Source organism: Branchiostoma floridae, chromosome 5 (assembly GCF_000003815.2).
Source record: "Branchiostoma floridae strain S238N-H82 chromosome 5, Bfl_VNyyK, whole genome shotgun sequence".
In the NCBI taxonomy this organism is placed as follows: Eukaryota; Metazoa; Chordata; class Leptocardii; order Amphioxiformes; family Branchiostomatidae; genus Branchiostoma; species Branchiostoma floridae.
In genome coordinates, this window is record NC_049983.1 from 9757671 (window position 1) to 9783373 (window position 25703).

Sequence of the window (25703 nt, forward strand, 5' to 3'; positions counted from 1 at the left end):
TTTTCGACCCGTACGCTAAACTGCTTTCAGTGAACAGTGAAATCTGACGAAAACTGGTGGATACCAGTTGAAACGTCTGACCGTTTCCAAAATCATATCCAGTTGCTTGAGTAATTGCTTTTTGGCATACATTACAAGTACATACGTACTCCAGAATACATTGTACAGATAGGAATCATTCTTCATGTTTTTTTTTTACATAAAATCTATACAATGGTAAATAATGGATCACCAAGTCTATGTCTGACCTTTTAGATCTTATTTTCTAGGTAAATACAATGCAAATATATATCACCTTCTTGCTGTCTGTAGTGGCCCCCTGTCCCTCCCCTTGCCTTCCCTCCTCTCCTTCCTCTACAGACCCCTCTGGAGACACACCACAGCCCAGGCACAGCTGCTTCCACCCACTCTCATCCTTCATGGCTGGCTACATACAGACCAACAGGCATGGGCCAAATACATAGAGATGTTAACAGTCATTCCTTGACTACAGAGGGTCTGTATGCTCTTTTCCGTAAAGCACCTTGTTCACATAATTCATAGCAAGGCAAGCAAATTTTTTAGCAATTGCCTTACTTGATGTTGGCATAATACTTTGGGGGATCTTCTGAATTTAGCATAAAGCATTGTGGGGGACCCCCATATAGCAGATCGTCACTACAGAATAACAAAGTTCTGTGTACAGAGCAAGTTTTTTTTTAACTTAGCCAACATTTCCATGACCATCTGCAACCTTCCAAAGAGAAGCAATGACTAGTTCCACTATGCACTATATGGAATTATAGAAACTGACTGTAAATAACATTATCTAGGTTCAAGTTTGGAAAATCATACCAGCTTTAATTTTTGCTCTTGTTCTGCTTTTTCTTTCTTCTTCTTATGTAGATGCCTTCTATATGCCTGTAACAGTGTAAGTGAGAATAGAACATACATGAATACAAGTATTGGGAGAATGATACACATTGTAATAATTCAGACTTTGGATTAAACTGATGTCCACTATGTTGAATTGAAAGGACATACAATGTACTTAGTCTAATAGGAAGAAAAAAAAAGTTCCATGCGCCTATCTCACTAGGACTTTAATGACTAGGTGTGACATTTTCTAATCACCTTGATAGATTTTATTCATTGTTTCCATATAATTAGAAGATTGTTTTGTATGACTCCACTTTTTATGAATCAATATGTGTGGCCAAGTGGCTAGGCTAGGGCAGCCATTGCGGAGGTGAGATCAACAAGTCACATGTTCAAATTCTGGCATTCCTAGCTAAATACAGAATACAACACGGTGTATTCCGATCACCCGGGGTACCAGCCCGACCGTGGTTCGGATAGCCCGACGGCCGAAGGTCATACCCACCTGAGAAAACCCATTATGATGCGAAATGCGCCAGAAGTTGAACAAATTTGGTGCCCTCGAACAAAAAGTGTTGCAATAGTAATGTTCCAACGTCCAAATCAGGTATTCGAACTTTCGATGGCGCCGCACTCGTCCCGCTCGAAACAGTTCAATTTATTCGAATTGAGCCCGTGTGATACGACTTAGAGCCGGTCTGATACGGAAGTTATCACCCGGTCCGGAACACCCATATCGAACGTTTTCGCGCCACAGGTATGACATAAATACTGTTACTGTACAGCGTCTACACTCCACCCAGGTGTAAAATTGGTAACTGACTTCAGTTGGGAAGGTAAAAGGCAGTGAAAGGAGACAATTGGGCTCCAACTTCTCATAAATATACAATACCCAAGATGGATAACAACTTACGGGTACTGCAGCTACAGCTTTAAAAAGGCTATGGGTCTACATTTCTATACATCTGAGGAACTACAGGACTACTTTTAATCATCTGAAGACCTACAATCACACTTAAACACACTTACTTGTCTAACATTTGAAAACTGGGCAGCTAACTTCCTCTGAGCTGGAACTGTTGGAGCAAAACCTTCCTCTGCTGGAATAAAACCTGTGGACTAGAGGGGAGGGAGGGGAAGGAAGGACAGCATTATCTCTGGATCCAGACCCTTTTCTAAGTTATAATGTCAAATAACAACACAACTGTACCTATACTTGTACCTATGTAACAATATATCTTTACATTTTTACAAGTCACTGTACGACTTTGCATTGCTACAGCAGTGCCGAAATAAGAACAAAGAACCTTTGTTCAAATGTCACCTTCCAATGTCAAACTATATATCAACATGTACAATGTAATGTCACACGTAAACAGTACTAATAACCACATAACCTTATGTACTGTTCCCTTTACTTTGAATGAATAATGATTATTGTTGATCATGTATTGCACATTTCATAATCCTGTACATGTACATACTGGAGAAACCAGAACAGTCTGTTTATCCTTGAAGGTGGTCACGTCGATGTCAGCCACGACTACAGAAGGACACTTCTCTGCCTCACGTCTGTAGCAAAAAAATAAAGCACAGATTACTTGATCTTGTCAGCAATGATTCAGGTCATCAGAGATTGCAGACTTTATCCCCTAGTTCAAACGGTCCAACAGAGGAAAATAGCAGTATGGCAAATCTGTATTGTATACAGTGTAAAATTTAATGCATAAATGTTTGTGTTGTTTTTATGTTCATGTTTTTTGTTCTGACTTCTAATAAATTAAAGACAAGTGGACAGAGAGACAGGTGGACAGAGAGACAGGTGGACAGAGAGACAGGACTGGTGGACAGAGGGACAGGTGGACTGAGAGACAGGTGGACAGAGAGACAGGTGGACTGAGAGACAGGTGGACAGAGAGACAGGTGGACAGAGAGACAGGTGGACAGAGAGACAGGTGGACAGAGAGACAGGTGGACTGAGAGACAGGTGGACTAGGAGACAGGTGGACAGAGAGACAGGTGGACTGAGAGACAGGTGGACAGAGAGACAGGTGGACTGAGAGACAGGTGGACTGACATTGTCAAAAATGAAAGACAGCCTGGCAGACAGACAGACTGGTACTGGTAACCAGACAGACAGGTATAGGCAGACAGAATTATGTGAAACTTTCTAAGGTCTAAGTAAATACGGACAGAAGAAAATGGGTTTGGACTTGATATGACTTTCAACACATAGGAAAATCAGGCTTATTCATCATCACGACGCGAAATAATGGAGACGCCCGAAGACAACAGTGTGGCAAACATAATGTATGTATATAATTTATAAATATGAGACCCACCGAACTCTTTGAAGATATTCCAGCGGATTTGACGCTGGTATGTCTGGATCATATTCTTCCAGGATCTCCACGTCAGGATCTTCCAGTAAAAACGCTGGCATCTGTAAGTCTCCCAATTCCTCCCTTTCATCCATGGCTGTTAATAGTAATTTCGACTGTACACTACTGTTTACGTCTTGGACACGTTGTGGGGAGGGGGGCACATAAATATAAGTCTATAAACGCAGAAGTCCGATAGCCAATAACCAAACACGTACTGCAAAATGAGCCTAAGATACGGTTCTGACTCAGAGTAATACACCTTTGTCTGTACCTGCGCAGTTTCAGGAGAATTCAGCTAAAACTCCACACGTACACAAAAGTTTTAGCCAACGGCAGCCATGACAGTTTTGTTTTCTCGCCACCTCTCGTTCCAAACTCTCGCGAGACAGTATTTGCAGTGATGCCGTCTGACTCTGAGCATATATTTGTCAAAGTTCATGATTATCGGCTGAGCGTTAAATCTATATTTTCTCCGTATAAAGTTACACTTGTTGGGTTACATCTTTGGAAAGTGTTTAGTTAGACCAAGGTATCACATACGTTAACTTATAGCCCAAACACGGTTCGAAACGACTTGGTGACCAAGGACAGTAACAGTTAACGTTACCCGTTAGGTGTAACGTTATCATTACCCTTTACCTTATCATTGCCGTTTCCCTTAGCCAAGACGATTATGTTTTAAGTGCCGTTTATTACCTCCATGAGAAATGGGGGCATTGTTTTTGGTATGCGTGCGCTTTAAGTGGTGAGAGTTTGGGCCACCTACATTTAGTCACTATTTTTGGAACGACAGGAAGTGATTTTGAGATTGTAAAGAAGATACTCTCTGGGGTTGACAGATCATCCGGTAATGTTTGGCATAGCATATAGGATTACTCCTAATATTCCTAGTTAAAAGTATAAGCCTATTTTTAGGTGACTCATACCATATGATTATACGATTATTCCAGCTCTTTACCCTTTTGAAAGTCAATGTTTTCCACGTGGATAGCTTTATCCTGCGATGATCGTGCCCTGCGTTAGAATGGCCAGTATGAGGATCTTTCTTGGCTTTTTACTCCTTACAACACTATTGATATTAATACCAGGTATGTACTTACATGTTAAGACCACAGAGATCACTCTTGTGTTCTAATTGATTGGCTGTACGAAGATTTGAGGGCGCTACTAATTAGGAGCTACACGTCGTTGTTACGTGTGGGTGGTTGTCAGTGTGTTGATTTCCCTGGTATGTTATCCCTATAGTTAAGACATTGTGAGGCAATTGTGGGCAGACGAGTTATTTTTGTAGTTAAAATGGTGTACTTATTGAGTTTTAGGATAGCACAAATTGACTTTTTGTTTTGTCTTGAACACGTAAACTTTGTATACAAACCATTTACGTAGAGGAGGGTTTCAGAATCACAGGCAACACTGTTTCGTTTTTCTGTGTGTTTATTTTATGCAACATAAACGAATTTTCCTGGTGGGTTTCAGCACGAAAGCCACAACATTTGACCACCACGAAAATGTCAACATTTACAGTAGCTGATACTGTAAATTCCCTTAAATTCACGGGGACTTAATTTGGCAATAGCAGGGGAAATGAGGTGTTCGAGATGGTATCAAGTTCACTGTGAGAAACATAAACTTGTACAGAGTCGAATGGAACAAATCACAGCGCGGGCGGAAATGTAAACAACGCAAGCATCAGATTGTACTAGGAAAACTTCAGGAAAGCTCTAAGTACTTAACGTTCCTTTAATAGGGGTTTGTATACCATACCAGGGGGTTACACGAGAGGTCAAAGGAAGTTTGGTTTCTATTGTTATCTATTGTGATTTATGATTTTGACGATGACCTCACGTGTTCGCCAGTACAGGTGCCTAAGGCTAGTGTTTTGTGCGCCAAGGCAGTTATTTTTTTAACTTTGCCACATTTAGAGCTAAAGAGGGAAAAGATAAAGACGAAAGGCTACGGAAATACAGAAACAAATTTACACCAATTCCTTAGTTTAACTCAGGCGTAAATGAATACCTAACTTCGGCGTGGGCCGTCGCTTGGATAGGACGTTAAATTGGAGGTCTCGTCTTAGATAGAGGAGAGCCACATGTCGAACCCATTACACTTAGCGAAAAGAGTAGGGGGTCCTTCCCAGTGTAAGTGTGTCACATAAATGTCCGGATGATATGTAGCTTAATTGTACTGTATAGTTCTCAAGCTCGATGTGTTACGCTACAGTATAAGCGGGCGTATACCGGTTATGCAATACAAACAACGATTGCATTTTTAGAGTCTGTCGGCCAAGATACGGCTGTGGCCTTGAAAGCGTCCCTGTTGGCTATGACAAAAGTTTGCGGCCGGTCAAGTCAGCGTCTACACCAGTGAATGTGGACTTCGACGTCTCCCTCAAACCGATCATTGAATTGGTGAGAGAGCTCTGGAGACAAAGAATAAATAATGAAGGTTTGGGCCCCTAGCGCCTTTTTTGGAGGTGCAGAAACCTATATTGTAGAGAGAACAAAAACATTACACATTGAGGTCGGGGTCCACGGATTATCGTAATGTTACCATTATGTAATATAGACAAATTGACCAATGATCACACAGAATTACCCTCATGATCAGAGATAAAAATGATAAGCATAAGCCAATTTTCATGTGACTCACGTCGTATGTTTAGTCGAGGGCATTACTCGTTTCCACGCGGATAGCTCTAATCGTGTGATTTTACTTCTACGTTAGGATGCCAAATATGAGGATCTCTCTAGGCTTTTTACTTCTTATAACACTACAGACATTGATGCCAGGTATGTACATATGAATTAAGACCAGTTCATTTGCTGTATGACGAATCGAATCGAGGGGGCTGAAATGTTGTTAATATTAGGTGTGAGTGGTTGTCAGTGTTGATTCCCCTCGTATGTTGCCCCTAGCTAAGATACGGTGAGACAATTGTTGGCAGACTAGACCTTTATGTGTATAGTTAAACATGTGTACGTATTGAGTTCACTATAGAATACCGGGACTTGTCTTTTATTCTTGTCTTGGTCATATTAACCTTATTTGTCAATGAGGCAGCGTTTTAATGGTATCAGTACTACTGTAGTTGCATTCAAACTCATTTGTTTCCGGAGGACTTCCTGGTGAGCTTTCCCTCACATGATTCATATCATGATCATGTTTACGATAAATGTACATAATCATAGGGCATCCTGGTTTGTATTTTAGTGAGTTTGTTTCATGCAATATACAAGCATATTCGTGGTGGTTTTACGTTTGCGACCAAACGGTCATCGCGGGAAAACAATGGACATTAAACCACCGCTATAATGTCAACATTTACAGTTGTAGACACTTATCTTATAGATGTTAACATACTGTAAATTCCTTTACAATCGCAGGACCAAGGACGTTATATCCTTGGCAGGACTAAATGTTACGGTAGGAGGTGAAATAGGGTGTTCGAGATGGTATCAAATTCACTGTGAGAGACATAAAAAATGTACAGAGCCGAAGAAAACAAATCAATGCGCGGGCGCGAAAATAAACACACGGCCAGTACTAAGATTTACTATATGCCGCACATGGAGGTTACACGAGAAGTCAAATGAGGCGTGGTTCACTCGACAAACTAGCGATCTCTAATGCGATATCGTTTTGACGATGACCAGACATATTCGCCTGTACAGACTAGTACAGATATATAAAGCTGAACATGCATATTTGAAGTACTCTCCAAGCAGAGTTTAGGTTCTGGCTGTTTTTTGAGTCGTTTTTATCGGGCTGTCTGTTTTGTACCCTTTCTTGATGTCTCGCGGCCCACAGAGTATATTCAAAGTGTATTTTGCACTAATGCAAGTAGTTTTAACTTTGAGGCACAGATGAAAAAGATAAAGAAGAAAGGCTATGGAAACGCAGCTATATTTGATATTTCAACAGAGATTGCATATGATAAGTGTGTGTTGACTGAGTGAGCAAGTTCGTCAACCATGTCGATTTGGAGCAATGTCTATTTATCACTATCACAGTATTTTAGTTCAAAAAATTTTTTTCAGTCGAAAACTGTGTTAACTACTTTTACATGTGATAATGGTTGTCACAATGATATCACATTATTTCACTAGTACACAATCTCTGTACTCTTACTAGTGAATTAATTGGATAGAGGGGTGCTATCACATGTTTCACTGATAGACACAATCTCTTTCCTCTAACTAATGAAATAAAGTGATAGAGGAGTGCTATCACATTTTTCATTATAATGGACACAATCTTTGTACTTGTAAGAGGTTGTGTATATTAGTGAAATATGATAGCACCCCTCTATCACAGTATTTTTCCAGTAAAAGTAAAAAAATGTGTCTATTAGTGAAAAGAATGTGATAGCACCCCTCTATCAAACTATTTCTCTAGTAAGAGTACAAAAATGGTGTCTATTAATGAAAAAAATGTTAAAGCACCCCTCTATCACGCCATTTCACTACTAACAGATTAAAAAACGGTTTAAATGTGTGTCTACTAGAGGAAAAAACGTAATAGCACACATGTATCACATTAATTCACAAGTATACAGACAATTATTGAAATAGTCGTTCGAAAACAAGTTATCACAACTTTTCCAACTATCACGTTTTCCATCGGCTAAATAAATGTGTTAGATAATCAAGTCTTCGATTTGTTTAAGTTTTTTTAACTAGCATCGAATGATCTACTAACTTCCTCCATCCCTTCGCTAAGAGAACCTCGAATGGTTGACCTTAAGTCTTGCAAGTTTGGACATTGTTTTGATAATATTGTTGAACTACTGTACCTTTTCTGTATATATTTTTCTCTGTTTGTGATTTGTTTATTCAGCGGGTATCTCACTGAGGGAGTGGTACATTGGCGATTTGACAGACAACAGAGTTCCACGAACCCATACCTTCGACAAATGATTTTAACCATTACATCTGAATATGTTTATCATTATTATCATTATTTTCAGAGTCCATCGCCCAAGATGCGGCTGTGGCCTTGAAGGCGTCCCTGTTGGCCAACTATGACAAAAGTTTGCGGCCGGTTAAGTCAGTGTCTACACATGTGAATGTGGACTTCGACGTCTCCATCAGACAGATTATTGAGTTGGTGAGAAAATTTCATTGATATTTCAACAGAAGCTCAATTATCAATGTGGGCTGCATCTTCATATTTTCCCGTGATAAATGGTTAACATGTTACATCAATGGTTAAATAAATGTTTACGATAATAGGGCACAATTACTAGCTATAGGTGATTTCCATTGTATTACAATGCTCATATGTTGACTAGTACTATGGCGCTGTAGTTCGAGCTATCGAAATCGTATGCAAGATTAGACCGTTTTCATAGGGTTGTTGATAAAACAAGTTTACTATCTTCGCCAAGAAGATTTTAATGTTTTCAGTTGTGCCACGATAGAACACGAATTCGAAGCTTTGTTAAATCTACAATAGGACTATCATAGCATCCACAATTTCTAAGGTCGCATAAACGGGCACTCATCAAAATAACCATTGTTAATTTGACAAAGATATGTGTTCGTGGAACTCTAGTTGCAAATGCATGATTTAGAGCACAAGTACATGTAACAAAGATATAAGAAGGATAGATACAATGATGGTATAAGAGCTTTGCGCTACATTCTATATTTATTTGTCCTTTTCAGTCGGAAAAAGATCAGATATTCCGAGTCAACTTATGGCTTCGTGTGGTAAGTATTACTGACAGCTCATCATATAATGACTTTCCTCCTTTAATTAAGACTATATCATTGCAGCAGTGAGTATTTGTTAATAATTAATTGCACCGATATTCATACTTGATCATTTAGTAGATTTATTTAGCCCTGAATAGTATTTTAGAACAGAAGCGTGATAGTAGGAAGAGTTGTGACAACTTTTTTTAACGGTTATTTCAATAATTGTCTATATACTAGTGGGTTAATGTAATAGATGGGTGCTATCTCGTTTTTTCTCTAGTAGACACAAACTTTGACCATTTTTAAAAATATTTTACTAGAAAAATAATGTGATAAAGGGGTGCTATCATATTCTGCTGTCACTGATTAGTAATACGCAATTTTAATTCTCTTATTAGTGAAATAATGTGATAGAGGGGTGCTATCACATTCTTTCACTAGATTATATCACATTATTACACCGAGAGCGAATTTACTCAAGGCGATTTTGGGAAAGGGAAGAATCCGAGGGAACTCCGAACATGCGTGCATTTTTTCTGCGAAATAAGTTACTTGCACTAAGTCCTTGCCAAACAAACACTGTTATAATTATTTTTATTATCATGACTATCATCATTATAATGTATATACAGTACTGGAATGATGAATACCTGACGTGGAACGCCTCAGAACACGGCGGTGTGGACTCATTAAGCATCCATTCTTCTGACGTATGGAGGCCTGACATCTTTCTCTACAACAAGTGGGTAGAACTGAAGTTTTAAAATGATGATGGCACTTCACACGTCTCTGCAACTGTTGCCTAATTACAACCATTGATATTCAACTACGATGCATCAAAATTTAATTTTCCATTGGTACTGCATAATGGTTTTATTTTATATCTTATTGTTTCACCAGTTTTTTTTTTTTTTGAAAGTTCCCGAGTTCTTTTTGTTGCGTACAAAAATCCTCTATCTTTTTATTCGCCATGACAGCATAGCCGAAACGTATGGTAACATAGAAGCCATCACTGACGTCACAGTGACCAGTACAGGACGGGTGACGCACCTCCAGCCCACCATCTTCACCAGCGCATGCCCAGTGGACATTACTAGGTTTCCTTTCGACAAACAGGTAGCTGCAGATTTCATTTTATTGGAGATTATTGCTATTATTTGTTCTTTTGGAAATGACGTGTGTACTTGGAAGGGAAACATTATTTTTGCTCAGTTTCTTTTCCAAACTCGGTTCAATGGCTTGCACCAGACGGCTGTCACCATGGTTACTGATAAAGTAGCAGACACCCTGTGGTATTTGATTACACTGTATAGCAAGTGGCAGGACAGAGCTAGAGGGGCACCATGTATATCAATGTGTTAGAATAAAAACAAATAGAGCAGTGGTTTGATAGGCTAGACCATACATGTGTCTTGTGAACGTAAACATAATATCATGTTTCCAAATACTACATTTCTAGTGAAACTTGTATTATGGCCTTTGAATAATCAAAGTTGTAGATATTTTTCTTTCTTATTCTTACTGACCTTTCCAGCGGGAGACACTTTACCGTTTGTTTTCTAGCTCAAAAATAGGCACCATTGATATTTTTCGCAGGAATGCATTCTTGATTTCGCGTCTTGGATCTACACTGGAGACAAAGTGAACATGTCCCAAGTGAATCCCGAGGCAGGCCGCAGTACCTTCACTCCAAATGTGGAATGGATTCTGAATGGAGCGCCTATGAGTAGAAAGGTAACAGACAGGAACAAATTATTTGATAATATGACAAGAAAGCTTCTTGCGTACTCATGGCAACATGGGCCAAATGCATTACGTCAGATACTATGGGAGTAAGCAGAAGTAAACAATATGTCTCATCAGGTTGGTAAAATACTGAATGATACAGTCCTCTACTTAAGTACTTTTGGTACCGCATTGTAGAGACTCCCATTAACTGTGTTATATGTATTAAATATTTAAAATTTTCGACAGCATTTGTATCAAGCAGCGACATCAATGCTGCAGTGCAATTTGAACCAGCTACAATTGACCCGAGAAAAAGTCGGTAAAGGTTAAATAAAATGGTTGTGTTCAAAGAATCTTGTAATGGGATATTAAACGAATTTACAGAGGTTTTTTTTTCATTTCAACGCTGTTGGATGCATGTGTTCAAAGGTGGAAATCCATCCCTGCTGCCCCCACCCCTTTGTCAGTATCATTATTACCCTACAACTGGAACGTCGGTCCTTCTTCTACATGTTCAACATGGTGCTGCCCTGCGCCATCCTGATGATTCTGAACGTGTTCGGCTTCTACATCCCCCCTGACAGCGGGGAGCGACTGGGCTTCTTCATGACCATACTGCTGGCTCTCGTCGTCTTTCTTCAAGTTTTGTCGGGGTCCTTGCCAAAAACGTCAACGACTACTCCACAGCTGGGTAAGCCTTCTTTCATATGGCGTTTGGCTGTTCTGTTGTTCACCTTGTAGTGCCTGGTGGCACATGAGGCTATTATAGTAAGGTTATTAACCAAATTCGAACTCACTTTCAACGTGTCGTCGGTGTCTATAAGACACCATCATCACAGTTAGAATGGCTGCATTTGATTCTCGCTGCTACTTATAATCGATGTAGGTGGCGCTGCAGCAGCAAGAATGCCGTCCCAAACGGGACTCAGTTTATATTCCCCCTCATGCCCTTCCCAGGATTTGAACAAGGGTTCGGTCCAAGGATCGGAACCAGGAGCTCAACTGTGAGGCTGAAGTTGAGCTACAGGGACATTCGTATTTTGTGTAAGGGGGGCAACGGAAACAGCACAATCCACCCTTATTTGAGTTGCAGTCCGGTCCTCTGATCACTTCCCAGCAGAATATTCTGTCTTCAAATAGAATGGACTAGAATAGCACGGATTCCAGGCTACAGCAAAAAATAGAATTGTTGGCTGAATATGTTGATGTTCAGAAGCTAAGCATTTTTTTATCCTCCTTCCAGGCCTGTTCTTCGCCGCCACCATCGCGCTGGTTGGCTTCTCGTGCCTGGCCTCCATCGTGGTGATCCGCATGTCCTACAGCGGCCCGGCCGCCCACCCTCTGCCCCGCTGGCTCCGTCTGCTCCTGCTGCGCTACCTGGCTCGCCTCTTTTGCATGGACACCATCGCGGAGGAGAAGCACGTAGATGAGGGGAAAGAGGGCGTCTACAATCCTTTCGATCAAGAAAATCAGACCGACCTGCAGGGGAATACGCCGAATCTCGCGCTCGACCTGTCTGTACACGAGATCCTACGCTACAGCCGGGAATATTCGGCCGGAGCACGGGAGAAGAAAGAGGAAGAGGCAGACCAGGATGAATGGAAGATGGCGGCTCTTGTGTTGGACCGGGCTTTGATGATTTTAGTCGGCCTCGCATCCATTGTTGCTTGTGTTATACTGCTCCGTTAAACATATTCCGGGATTTTTTTTTCAATCTTGAGGCCATGCTTAGCACCCTTTTTCTCCATTATTTCACTGATAAGAGGTATTAAGAAGGTGTCTATTAGTAAAAGTATGTGATAGCTTTCTTCTATCGCATTATTTTACCAGTTGGAGACAGAAAGGATTGGTCTATTAGTGAAATATTGTGCTAGTACCCCTTTAATTTTTTATCCAATTATTTTACCAGCAAGAGAAATTAACAAAGTATCTATAGTGAAATAATGTGATAGCACCACTCTATTCCATTATTTTACTAACAGAAGTTAAATTGCGTGAAATAATGTAAAGCTAAGATTTACCTATTATTGAAATAATGTGATAGCACCCCTTTATCCTATTATTTTACTAGTAAGGGAAGTTAAGATTGTATCTATAGTAGTAGTTGAGTAGTAGTCGCTTACTATACTTTATTTGTATTTGTATATTATCATTATTTGTAAGTCATTTTTTGTCACTTGCAATTAGCCCTCGGGCAAGAATTTGCAACAAAACTTATAAAACTTATATCTATATTGAAACAACATGTGATAGCACCCTTTTACTAGTAAGAGATGTTAAGATTGTATCTAAAGTGAAAGAATGTAATAGTACCCCCCCCCCCCATCCCATTATTGTACTAATAAGAATATAAAGATAGCTACTGGTAAAAATATCATGAGGCATCATTCTGCCCACCATTATCACGTGTGAAAGTAACTTAACACGGTATTCGATAGAAACACTTTTCTGAACTAAAATAATGTGGTGAATATAAAGTGCTTTCAGTCAATTTTTTCCACGTGGATAGCTTTATCCTGCGGTCGTGTCCCTGCGTTCGAATGACCAGTATGAGGATCTTTCTTGACTTACAACATTGTTGACCTTAATACCAGGTATGTGCTCTCGTATTCTAGTTGATTGGCTGTACGAAGATTCGAGGACACTAAACGTTGTTACGTGCGGGTGTTTGTCAGTGTTATTTCCCTGTTATGTTTTCTCTATAGCTAAGACATGGTGAGGCAATTGTGGGCAGACGAGTTATTTTTGTATCTAAAATAATTGAAAAGTTGTGCTTATTGGGCTTTAGGATAGCACAAATTGACTTTTTGTTTTGTCTTGGACATGCAAACTTTGTATACAAACCGTTTGTTTACGTCGTATACAAACCGTTTGTTTACGTCGAAGAGGGTTTACTTATCGGTTTTCCTTATAAATACATTAAATGTAAATTCATTGTCACGTGTTTTTTGGGTGTTGATTTTATTTTACGATACATGCACGCATTTTCCCGGTGGTTTTTAGCACGAAAGCTATATCATGCAACCACCACTAAGATATCTACATTTACAGAAGTAGATAAGGTACTGTAAATTCCTTTAAATTCACCGGGACTTAATTTCGCGATAGCAGAGGTGTTCGAGATGGTCCAATATAAAAAAAAAATTAGAATGTTCACAGTGGAACGAAACAAATCACTGTGTGGGCGCGAAAATAAACGACACTTACTTTTCAAGGATCGGATACACTGTCCATAACAAACTTCAGTAAAGCTCAGTATATCATACCTGTATATTACACGTGGTCAAAGGAACTATTGTGACATGGTTTAGACGATGACCTCACGTGTTCACCTGTACAGGTGCCTAAGGCTAGTGTATTTTGCACCGAGGTAAGTGTTTTGAACTTTGCCACATTCAGAGAATGGAAAAACAGAAAAGGCCACAGAAAAGCAGAAACTCTAGTTGATATTTCTGGTAATAGAGTTTGTAGACTGTACTGAGTGCGTTATCATCGTAATGTTTGGCATAACGTAATATAGACTAATGATCACAGAAACCTACCCCTCATAGTCAGAGATAAAAATGATAAGCATGTTAAGCCAATTGTTAGGTGACTCATATCGTATGCTTCAATGCTTATGCGAGCTCATTATCCTGTCACTGAATGTTTCCACGTGGATAGCTTTAATCATATAATTTTACTGCTACGTTAGGATGGCCAGTATGAGGATCTTGCCTAGGTTACACATAGCCGAATTTGGCTCCCGACTCTCCCCCGACTATGGTTTAGGAGTGATTCGGGAGCTAGTCGGCTGTAGTCGGCTGGCGTTCGGCTGAGTCGGCTGGCGTTCGGCTGAGTCGGTTGGTGTTTAGCTGCCTCAGCCGAATGTTTTGAAATGTTCAAAACATTCGGCTCTGCACGGCAGGTCTGGAATGGGTCGGTTGGTGGTCGGCTGGTGTTCGGCACGGTCGGCTAGTGTTCGGCTGTTGTTCGGGACTAACTCAGCAGTCAAGTTTTAACTGCTTAACCAACACTGCTAACTACTCCCGCTTGTTTCCAACCTAGTAACGATTCACCCCAAACCCTTAGACAAATCTCTGCTAACTCAATCCCAAGAAAAATGACTATTACCAGGGCGTAGGCGAATCACCCCCGAACTTCAGACGACCGACATCCAGCTGAAAACAAACAGAACCATAAATACCATATTAGAGCTATCTGTGATCCAAATTTGATCTCTTGGTGATGTTTACAAAATAGAAGAAATGATAATTTTGATTAAAAACGAAATTGACCACTCTTTTGAAAATCGTGATTATGTCTATTTCCAGTCGTGAAAAAGTCGGCAATCGGTTGGGGATCAGTCAGGAGTGATTCGGCAATTTGCGTCCAGAGGTCGGCATGGTTAGATGGCATTCGGGACACAGTCGTAGGGAGGCCCACATCTCAATTTTATCACAATTACCATTTTTGAAAGGCTGGAATTTTTATTTTTGACATCTATTTGTCATTCTGTATAAATTTCCTGGTAGTACAAAGTAAGGGTTGTATGTCCTGAAACCCTTCTACGATATCGGGAAGGTAAAAAATTGGTCCTTTAACATGCTTCCGAGAGCATTTTTGCCCCATAGTTAAGCATTGAATTGACAGTGACCCAAAGCGGCCAGTCGGGAGTAAGTCATTTACTGTTCGGAAGATGTTCGGGACATGTTCGGCGCTAAAAAATAGGCGTGGCCTAAACTGGTCAGACTACTCCCGAACTACTACCATTCGGCTATGTGTAACCTAGGCATCTCTCTCGGCTTTTTGCTTCTTATGACACTAATGACGTTAATTCCAGGTATGTACATTTGAGTTAAGACCACAGAGGTCACTTTACTAGACCAGTTCATTTGATGTATAAAGGAAAGAGGGAGTTAAACCGTTGTTTAGATTTGGTATGAGTGGCTATCATTGTTGATTCCCCTGGGACATTGCCCCCAAGACACGGTGAGGCGATTGTTGACAGACATGTCGTCTGTGTACTGTACGTAATGAGCTTTAGAATACAGGACTCGTCTTTTTTCTTGTCTTTGACACACCGACCTTGTGTGTCGAAGAGGAAGCCTTTAAATCGTATCAGTAGTTGCTTTCAAACTCATTTGTTAGAGCTTCCTTGTGAGATTTCCTTATAGTTTATCATGTTTACGATAAACGTGCAAATTCTTAATCAGAATCACAGGGAACGCTGTTTTGTGTTTCGTGAGTTTATTTCATGCAGTATACATGGATTTTCACAACGAACATTAAACCAGCGCGAAAATGTCAACATTTACGGTTGTAGATCCTTATCTTATAAATTTAGACATACTGTAAACTTCTTTACGTTCGCGGGACGTAATGCCACGATAGGAGATGAAATAGGGTGTTCGAGATGGTATCAAGTTCACTGTGAGATACATAAAAAATGTACAGAGCCGAACGAAACATATCACGCGAAAATAAACGCCGCCTGCGACATACGAACCGGATTCTAGTAGACAAAATTCAGTAAATCTCGGTACAGACGTTCAATTCTGCATACAACGTCTAGAGGTTGCACGAGAAGTCAAAGTAGGCATGGTTTACCAAGGACGTTATAACGTCTCTATTGCGATATCGTTTTGACGATAACCAGACATGTTCAACTGCACAGTCTAGTACACCCAAAGCTATCTAGCATATTTGACGTACTCTCCAAGCAGAGGTTAGGCTCTGGCTGTTTTTTTAGTCGTTTTTATCGGGCTTTCTGTTTTGTTCTTTTTATTTTCACTCCGCGTACCGTAGGTACGCTTCGAGTGAAAATAGTGTTTTCATACTGTTTCTTCTTTCTTTCTTTCTCCTGTCGCGACCTTTAAAGTGATTCCTCTCCGTCGTTCCTGGACCAAATGGCCTGAAATTTGGCACAAGGGTACAGTGGGCCAATACCCAGACCCGTTTTTCTCATTTTTTTGATAGATACCTTTACAATGATTTTAGGGATGTTTTAAGGTCATTTTCTGGCCCGGCTGTATATTCATGTCTCCCGTGCCCAGGTATTACGTCCAGATGACTTGAAAGTTGGTATGATACTGCGTGAGATACTTATTAAAAGGACCCCGGTATTATTTTTGGCCAAACGTCACTTCAAAATCATTTAAAAGCCAATTTGGCGGGGTATCTACGCATATTTTCACCGAGCTCGCGTTTCGCGCGTGTAACCATATATGGTCACGTTTGCACGTGCGTCCGTTGCACCATATATGGTTATGGACGTTTCCGCGCGTGGCGTAAGCTGTTTACCTGCAGCTGTGCATTGTGGCTAATTGAATTTAGAAGGGAACCAATATGCGCCCGACACTTAGCGGAAGCGATGACCTGATTGGTCAGCTCGGGTACAGCCAATGAGGAAGGGTTTTTCAACTTAGCGGCTGGGAGTACATATATGTCGCCGGGAAGAAGTCCGTTAAAAGTAAGTGAAAAATTGTACTGTTTATCTTAAAATTGGCAACAATACACAAACGCAGTAACAAATTTGGGTAACTTGTCGTCGTTATTGTGTAGTTTTTGTTTGATTTACCCACGTTTAGAGTGTCTGGATAAGCGATACCGTAGCGTCAGAATGCCGCGGTAAGTGGGAGCGCATGCATGGAATATTGTTGCGCTTTGCAGTGACTGATGAGACAGTACTAGTATTGTATCATCAAGCTTTATTGTCACGACAAAAAGTACAGTCAATTTTGTATGGCCAACTTTAAACTGCAACGAAAAAAGAAAGAATACAGAGTATATCTTACAATTCTACTAATTAAACATTATGATATGATTCTACTAATTATCGGTGAAAAGTGTACAGTAGTTCTCTTCCATAGTAACGTTATATGATAGTACAGATTTTCAAGGGCAAATCTACTAGTACAAACGTTACACTATGTTGTGAATTGTCCATTCAGGTTGGTTGTACAAGAATATATGTAATCAGGTGTGGCTTTTTTTCTAATCAACAAACAAAAAGGATCTTCCTTTTACTCTGGGTGGCAGTACATGAAATTACACAAAGGAAATACTAATTATTGTATTCTATTCTATTTTCTACTGGAGGAAGATGAAGCACCAACAGGACTGTTGTGCAGACAGGTGGGGTTGTGCCTTGATAGAAAGTGTCAATTTGACAGTGCTAAATTCATTATTGGTCGGGTGCTCGAACTCAACTAATTCCACAAAGTCTGGCCTGTCAGAGAACACAATAGTCAACTGGCTACAAAGGTGGCATCAACAGACACCAAGGAGAGGATAGCAAAGTCACGTACAAGAAGTGTTACTGTGACAGAAACACCAGCTTTATGTATGATTAGGCTATTTGGGACAATATTGTAACTATTAAACTAAGTGACAATTAGAGATATTATTATACCAACCATGAGTTCAAACATTGTATTTCATGACAGACATGAATAAGTTTTTATGACTTTTCAGACACCAAGTCATGGTATATGCTGTGTAATTTAGTAATGCACTGTACTACAAACAGTTAATCAGAATAATTAGATAATCATAAACTGATTAGTTTATGTGGAAAATAAATGGGACGTTAAGTTTATAACAGACGTATAATAACTGCAACTGCTGCATCCTTTTTTCAGACAAAAAGCATGCAAAACATTTAGATATGCAAAACAGACTCCGTGCAAACATACAGTCGCTAATTAGCTTTGTTCATCAATATAATGTATTAGCTGATTAACTCTAAGTATAAAAACAGAATGCGATCCTTTTTGTCTGAATACAATGTGCATAAATTTATATGTATTTGTAATGATAATGTAATTGCAGTGCAGCCATGATATCCAATTGGATTTTTTTTTAAATTGCACTTCGCTAAAAACGGCTAATAAGCATATCTTGGTAAAGAGTTAAAAGTGTAGTGCAGTTTGTTTGGAGAGGTCTGCTTGTATGAAGATTAGTTATGCTTGTGACAACCTTGAATAAGTGCAGTAATTGCCCTTGCCTTGTGTAAATAAGCAGGAAAACTTTAGTCATAACCACGCTATTGTCTGCTGTGGGTACGTAATACTAACGTTTAGGGTCGCATAACGTGTTGCATCTGTAGAAAATTTCCGTTTGTGACATAATTTTTTTTTCTTGAAGTAAAACGGTGCTTGCTTTGTTAATGTGTGAAACATTAGCATGCTGTGCGCGTGTTGTAATAAAGAAATAAAAATTTGATTGCCGTACAGTACTCACATTGGATTTTTCAAGTTCAATTTTGGAAAAGTCCATTTTTGCATAAAGGGGAGAGCGGAGTGAAAATAGCTGAATTTGCTCCTAAGCAAATACCGGCCTTTCTAGTTTCTTGATGTCTCGCTGCCCGGAGAGTATATTTGAAGTGTATTGTGCGATGATGCAGGTGTTTTGAACTTTGATGGACATATGAAAAAGATAAAGAAGAAAAGCTATGGAAACACAGCCATAATTGGTATTTCAACAGAGATTACATCTGATAAGCGTTTGTTGACTGAGTAAGTTCGTCAATCATGTTGATTCGTTAAAATTTTCAACTAACATCGCATTATCTACTAACTCCCTCTATCCCTTCGCAAAGACAGTCTTGGATGGTTGATCTTTTTGCACGTTTTGACATTGTTGAATGTAGCGCTACACTTTTCTACGTTTTGTCTGTATATATTTATCCCTGTGTCTCACTGAGGGTGTAGCATATTGGCAATTTGACAGTGCGCTCAACGAATTCATCGACAACTAGAGTCTGGCGAATATTTGGTGAAGGTGATATACCTTCACCAAATGATTTTAACCATTAAAACTGATTTGTTATATGTTTCTCATTGATTATGCAAATAAGGACCTGATTTGAATGCATTATTTTCAGAGTCCATCGCGCAAGATGCGGCTGTGGCCTTGAAAGCATCTCTGTTGGCCAACTATGACAAAAGTTTGCGGCCGGTCAAGTCAGCATCTACACCTGTGAATGTGGACTTCGACGTCTCCATCAGACAGATTATTGAATTGGTGAGAAAATGTCATTGTTGTTTTAATAAAAGCCCAATTATTAATATGGGATTCATCTTCAACAAGTTTATCATATTCGCCAAGAAGATTATAATGTTTGTTTTCTTATAACAATGATGTTATAAGAGATTTGCGCTACATTCTATCTTTATTTGTCCTTTACAGTCGGAAAAAGATCAGATATTCCGAATCAACTTATGGCTGCGAGTGGTAAGTATTACTGTCAACTTATCATCTGTAAAGACTTTTCTCCTTAAATTAAAATATATCATTGCAGCAGTGAGTATTTGTTAATGATTAAGTGCAGTGATATTCAGACTTGATCATTCTTTCACTAATTAGTAATACACAATTTTAATTCTCTTACTAGTGAAATAATGTGATAGACGGGTGCTATCACATTCTTCTTGCTCTAGTGATAAAAGACACAATCTTAATTCCTCTAACTAGTGAAATAATGTGATAGAAGATTGCTATCACATTATTTTACTAGATTACATCACATTGTTGTCCCGAGACCGAATTTACTCAAAGCGATTTCGGGAAAGGGTACTTAAAAATCCGAGGGAACTCCGAAAATACGTGTGTAAACCCAGCATTTTTCTGCGAAGACGTTACTTGCAACATGTCCTTGCGAAACAAACACATTGTTATAATTATTGTTATCATCATTGACTATTATCATCATAATGTTTACAGTATTGGAATGATGAATACCTGACGTGGAACGCCACAGAACACGGCGGTGTGGACTCATTAAGCATCCATTCTTCTGACGTATGGAGGCCTGACATCTTTCTCTTCAACAAGTGTGTAGTTTTGAAATGATGATAGCACTTCACACCTCACTGTAACTGTTGTAAAATTAAGACCATTAATATCTAAATACGATAAAGGGTTGGTTTTCCATTGGCACTATGGTGGTTTTATTTTGTATCTTAAATAAAGTCACCGAGTTCGTTTTGTTGACTTAAATTATCGTCTCCCCTTTTATTCGTCGTGACAGCATAGCCGAGACGTACGGTAACATAGAAGCCATCACTGACGTCACAGTGACCAGTACAGGACGGGTGACGCATCTCCAGCCCACCATCTTCACCAGCGCATGCCCAGTGGACATTTCAAGGTTTCCTTTCGACAAACAGGTAGCTACAAACGTCCTGTTCTTGGTGATTATTATCATTCTTTTAGGATGCTAAAGCGACGTATGTACCTGGAAGGGCAACTTTGTTTTTGCTCCGTTACTTCCTGTTCGTCTTCTCCAAACAAAGTTCATTGACTTGCACCAGTGACTGATAAAAAGTCACTCAAGGTGTATGAAGGTGTGTGTCTGTGGAGGGGGGGGGGTAAAAGTACCCGCGGCAACTTTGACGTCGGATCACTGCCGAAAGTGTGCTAGGACTACAAAACTTGGTGCCGTTTTCTAAACAATTTTTAAAAACGTTAACAATGGTACGAAAAAACTATGAGTTTGTGATTTGTCGTGTTGCCATGGCATATTTTAGCAAATTTACTAAATTCACTTTAAATAATGTTTCAATGTTTTGTTGCTAAACCACCTGTTTTCCGACATCATCAACATTATATGTAATTTCTATGTTACATTTATGATTAAATACTCATGATATATGGTAATGAGTATATCATCCCTGCAAATTTGGTGATCGTAACCCAAGACGTTTTGAAATTACGCGGGGGGGGGGGCACCACCCCATCACCCCCGGCCCAGGTCTAGATAGAGTTAATAGGCTAGAACATATTTTGTGAAGGTAAACATAATATTATGTTTGCAAATACGATATTTCTAGTGAAACTTGTATAATGGCCTCTGATAAATCAAATTTGTATATATTTCTGCTTTTTGCTCACCTTTATAGTGGGAGACGCATTACAGTTTGTTTCCTCGCCCAAAATTATTCGACATTGCCTTTTTTCACAGGAATGCACTCTTGAGTTCGGGTCCTGGATCTACAATGCAGGCAAGCTGAACATGTCCCAAGTGAAGTCCAAGGCAGATCGCAGTACGTTCACTCCGAGTGTGGAATGGATTGTGAATGGAGCGCCTATGAAAAGAAAGGTAACAGACAGGAACGCAAGGTTTTACAATGACAAGAAAGCTTCTTGCATATACTCATGTCCAACATAGGCCAAATGCATTATGTAAACGATGTGCTTTGTCGACATGCATATTTTACATGCATCTCCTCTCTTCTTAAGTGTAAACGAATAAGTTTCGTCAGGTTGGTAAGTTACTGAATTCGTGACTCCTTTATTTTTGGTAACGCATTGAAAACCTAATTAACCACATAATGTATAAATACTTAACATTTGGGACAGCATTTGCAAGCGGCGACATCTACGCTGCAGTGCAATGTGAACCAGTCAGAATTGCCCTGAAGATGACGACAGACGGTACTAAACGGATTTACAGAGGTTTTTTCTTTCATTTCTACGTTGTTGGATGCATGTTTCCACAGGTGGATTTCTATCCCTGCTGCCCCCACCCCTTTGTCACTATCCTCATCATCCTACAACTGGAACGTCGGTCCTTCTTCTACATGTTCAACATGGTGCTGCCCTGCGCCATCCTGATGATTCTGAACGTGCTCGGCTTCTACATCCCCCCGGACAGCGGGGAGCGGCTGGGCTTCTTCATGACCATCCTGCTGGCTCTAGTCGTCTTTCTTCAAGTTTTGTCGGGATCCTTGCCAAAAACGTCAACGACTGTTCCACAGCTGGGTAAGGCTTCTTTCATATGACGTTTGATTGTTTTCTTGTTCACCTTGTGGTGCCAATTGGCACATATATGGGGCTCATATAGTAGGAGCCTAAAAGTCCGCGGTGGCCAATTTCACGCCTCTGCCGGCTGAAGTCCTTCCCCAGTTTATGTTACTGTTTTATGCCACCGGAGGAATCTGCTTGGAGATTAAGGGAGATATCCTATCTCCCATTCTGTTTCTGATTGTGATTGATTGAGTTATGCGAGAAACAACATCAGAGCATCTTAGAGGTATAAAGTGGACCCCCAGTACCCACCTCGAAGATCTTGATTTTGCTGATGATCTCGCAGCCCTATGCCTAGCTTCTATGCATCACCAGTTACAGGAAACTAGTCTCCTTGATAAACATGTCAAACAAACTGGTCTGTACATCAATAAGAAAAAGACCCAAGTAATGTGCATTAACACACCTACAGTGCCTCCCATTTGTATTGATGGGGAGCTTCTGGAGTGTGTGGAAGACTTAACATATCTAGGCAGTGTTATGAGTGCGGATTGTGGAGCACAAAAGGATATCCAGGCCCGACTTGGCAAAGCTAGAGGTTCCTTCAGTCGCCTCCGTGTTATTTGGAAATCCAAATCATTTAGCCTGAAAACCAAGCTCAAATTGTATAACAGCAATGTAAAGTCTGTCCTTCTGTATGGCTCTGAGTGCTGGAGAGTTACAAAGTCAGACATGAAGATAATTGATGTATTTCACAATAGTTGTCTGCGTAGAATATGTGACTTCTACTGGCCAAATAAGATCAGTAATGAAGAACTGTATAGAAAAACGAACACAAGACAGTTGTCTACTGAAATTGCCATCTGAAGACTGAAATGGTTGGGCCATGTTCTGCGGATGTCGGGTGACCGTATTCCCAAAGTTGCTCTACATTGGGCACCTGAGGGAAAGAGAAAACGGGGACGTACTAAAACTACATGGAGACGTACTGTGGCTAAAGGTCTAGAGCCATTGGGATCCCCTGGGATGCTGCTCAGCCCCTAGCACAGAACAGACCCCAATGGAGGAAACTTATCACGGCCTTATGTCCCACATGGGATGAAGAGGATAAGTAAGTAAGTAATAGTAGGAGCCTAAGAGATCATCGTCAGGGTTAGAATGGCTGTATCCGATTCTCGCTGCTACTTATAGCCGATGTAGGTGGCACTGCAGCAGCAAGAATGCCGTCCCAAACGGGACTCAGTTTGTATCCCCCCTCAGGACTTGAACCAGGGTCAGTCCCAGGATTGGAACCGCGAGCTCAACTGTGAGGCTGAAGCTGAGCTACAGACCATGCAGGGACATTCCTGTTTTGGTGTATGGGGGGGGGGGGGGTAACGGAAAAAGTACAATCCACCACTATTCGAGTTCTAGTCCGTCCTCTAATCACTTCACAGCAGAATATTCTGATAGTGTTCGAATATAGAGTGGACTAGAATAGGAATAATTCCAGGCTTCAGCACAAAGATTCGAATTGTCGGCGTATCTTAATGTTTATATTTTTCTGTTGTTTTAACAAGTCTGTTGTTCTAACAAGTCTTTAACATCCTCCTTCCAGGCCTGTTCTTTGCCGTCACCATCGCGCTGGTTGGCTTCTCGTGCCTGGCCTCCATCGTGGTGATCCGCCTGTCCTACAGCGGCCCGGCCGCCCGCCCGCTGCCCCGCTGGCTCCGTCTGCTCCTGCTGCACTACCTGGCTCGCCTCTTCTGCATGGACACCATCGCGGAGGAGAAGCACGTAGATGAGAAGAAAGAGGACGTCTCCAATTCTTCCCACCAGGATAGCCAGACCAACCAGCCGAGGAATACGCCAAATCTCGCGCTCGATCTATCTCTGCGCGAGATTGTACGCTACAGCCGGGAATACTTGGCCCAAACCTGGAAGAAGAAATTAGAAGAGGCAGACCAGGACGAATGGAAAATGGCGGCTCTTGTGTTGGACAGGGCTTTGATGATTTTAGTTGGCATTGCGTCCATTGTTGCTTGTGTTATCCTACTTCGCTAAGTCAGTGGCTTATCCAGTTGTACAACAATGTAAGGTGTCCTACTGTAGTAGCTAATGGGATGAATTGTTATGAGGACATTTTAAACCGTTGAAATTGTAGCAGAGAACATACGTTTGAAAATACGGTAAATGCAAATATGTTCGCGGTGGCAATACAACGTAGCAAGTATTTCAAACTATTCTTGTTTCATATGTAGACCGTACACAATAGCATCGTAACAAACTTTTGACTATTCAGAATTCAAAATGACAGAAATGGAACAGACGCTATGTAGCTAACGTACACAGGGCAAACTCTATCTATATTAGGCTCTTATGTACACAAACAAAGTACATTTGTGTAGGTTGTGTAACTTTGTGTATGTAGCTTGAATTACTTCAATGGTAGCTTCTTGAATGAAAGCACTTTTTTTTCAATGTTGCATATAACTGCAATATGCTTCTGATTATCTAAATACATTTATCGCGGCAATGAGGATTATTTATGATTGAAAGGGATGAGAAATGTAAGAGGCTGTCCTACAATATTTCATACATTGGGAACATCAGCACTGTTACGATATGTATAGTGAAACTTGGATTCAACAAAAACTCAAGGAACTGAGGGAAATGGAAGCCTTCTTCGCGGTCGGTTATTGTGTGTATGGGGGAGGGGGGCGCTGATTCGCCATTTTCAACACACGGGCCATGGTATTATGCCAAAAAGATCATGTCTGCACCTACCAGTGCTCGTTGAGAGCCGCGAAAGGGAGTTTTTGTTGTAGTTCCTAAGTGTTAAAAATTGATCAGAAATTATTTCCTCTGCCGAAACGAAAATATGGGAAAGTTCGAGTCGTCACTTTAGTCATTGTTATTTTCTACTACTGTTTCTTCTTAATAACATGGGGGTTTCTGGCGATAAAAATGAGAATAAATAAATGTTAGTATCCTATTGTCTTCGTGTCTACTGTCTTCAATCTTGTAAAGGTCCACGGTAGTTCGATTCTATATTACTCTTCACGCATCGTTCAAAATCGAAAAATCTTGAGATTTATACCATAGATGTTGAGACTTTGTGTTAAAACTTGATCTTGATTTTGAGATGTTTTGACTTGATCTTGAGATGTTGTTTTGACTTGATCTTGAGATGTTGTTTTGATTCGATCTTGAGATGTTGTTTTGATTTGATCTTGAAATGTTTAAGAAATTTCGTAAGATGCTTTGCAAACATCTCAAGACATGTTGAAAGTTGCTTTGAAAAAGTCCCAATGTCTTGAGATGT

At 40.3% G+C, this 25703-nt stretch overlaps 2 protein-coding genes and 1 long non-coding RNA gene across 3 annotated transcripts in view; 2 read left to right on the forward strand and 1 right to left on the reverse strand.

The window, feature by feature from the left end:
- LOC118416782 (gem-associated protein 2-like) overlaps positions 1-3625 on the reverse strand; it is a 6437-nt gene extending 2812 nt beyond the window's left edge. Inside the window, exons 1-5 of the mRNA XM_035822028.1 lie at positions 3201-3625; positions 2343-2430; positions 1888-1977; positions 835-900; positions 296-427 (exon numbers count right to left, since the gene is read on the reverse strand). Of these exons, the coding sequence (XP_035677921.1) occupies positions 296-427; positions 835-900; positions 1888-1977; positions 2343-2430; positions 3201-3334 (510 nt within the window). The 5' untranslated portion in view covers positions 3335-3625. The remainder of the gene's footprint in view (positions 1-295; positions 428-834; positions 901-1887; positions 1978-2342; positions 2431-3200) is intronic.
- A 2286-nt stretch (positions 3626-5911) lies between these two features.
- LOC118416781 (neuronal acetylcholine receptor subunit alpha-10-like) lies at positions 5912-25370 on the forward strand. Its single transcript, XM_035822027.1, has 8 exons — positions 5912-6031; positions 8209-8348; positions 8909-8953; positions 9574-9683; positions 9919-10057; positions 10538-10675; positions 22153-22414; positions 23997-25370. The coding sequence occupies exons 1-8, from the start codon at positions 5968-5970 to the stop codon at positions 24440-24442; spliced, it is 1344 nt and encodes a 447-aa protein (XP_035677920.1). The 5' UTR covers positions 5912-5967; the 3' UTR covers positions 24443-25370.
- Positions 15395-19976, forward strand: LOC118416783. The gene is made up of 3 exons (XR_004831260.1): positions 15395-15491; positions 19536-19675; positions 19841-19976. It is a non-coding gene; the product is annotated as an uncharacterized LOC118416783 (long non-coding RNA).
- Positions 25371-25703: the final 333 nt, after the last annotated feature.

Bases quoted from the DNA above. Each gene is read 5' to 3' on its own strand.
- LOC118416781 (XM_035822027.1), top strand. From the start codon at position 5,968: ATGCCAAATATGAGGATCTCTCTAGGCTTTTTACTTCTTATAACACTA. The intron at 6,032-8,208 runs GTATGTACATAT...CATTATTTTCAG, and splicing joins ACTACAGACATTGATGCCAG to AGTCCATCGCCCAAGATGCG. The intron at 10,058-10,537 runs GTAGCTGCAGAT...TATTTTTCGCAG, and splicing joins GGTTTCCTTTCGACAAACAG to GAATGCATTCTTGATTTCGC.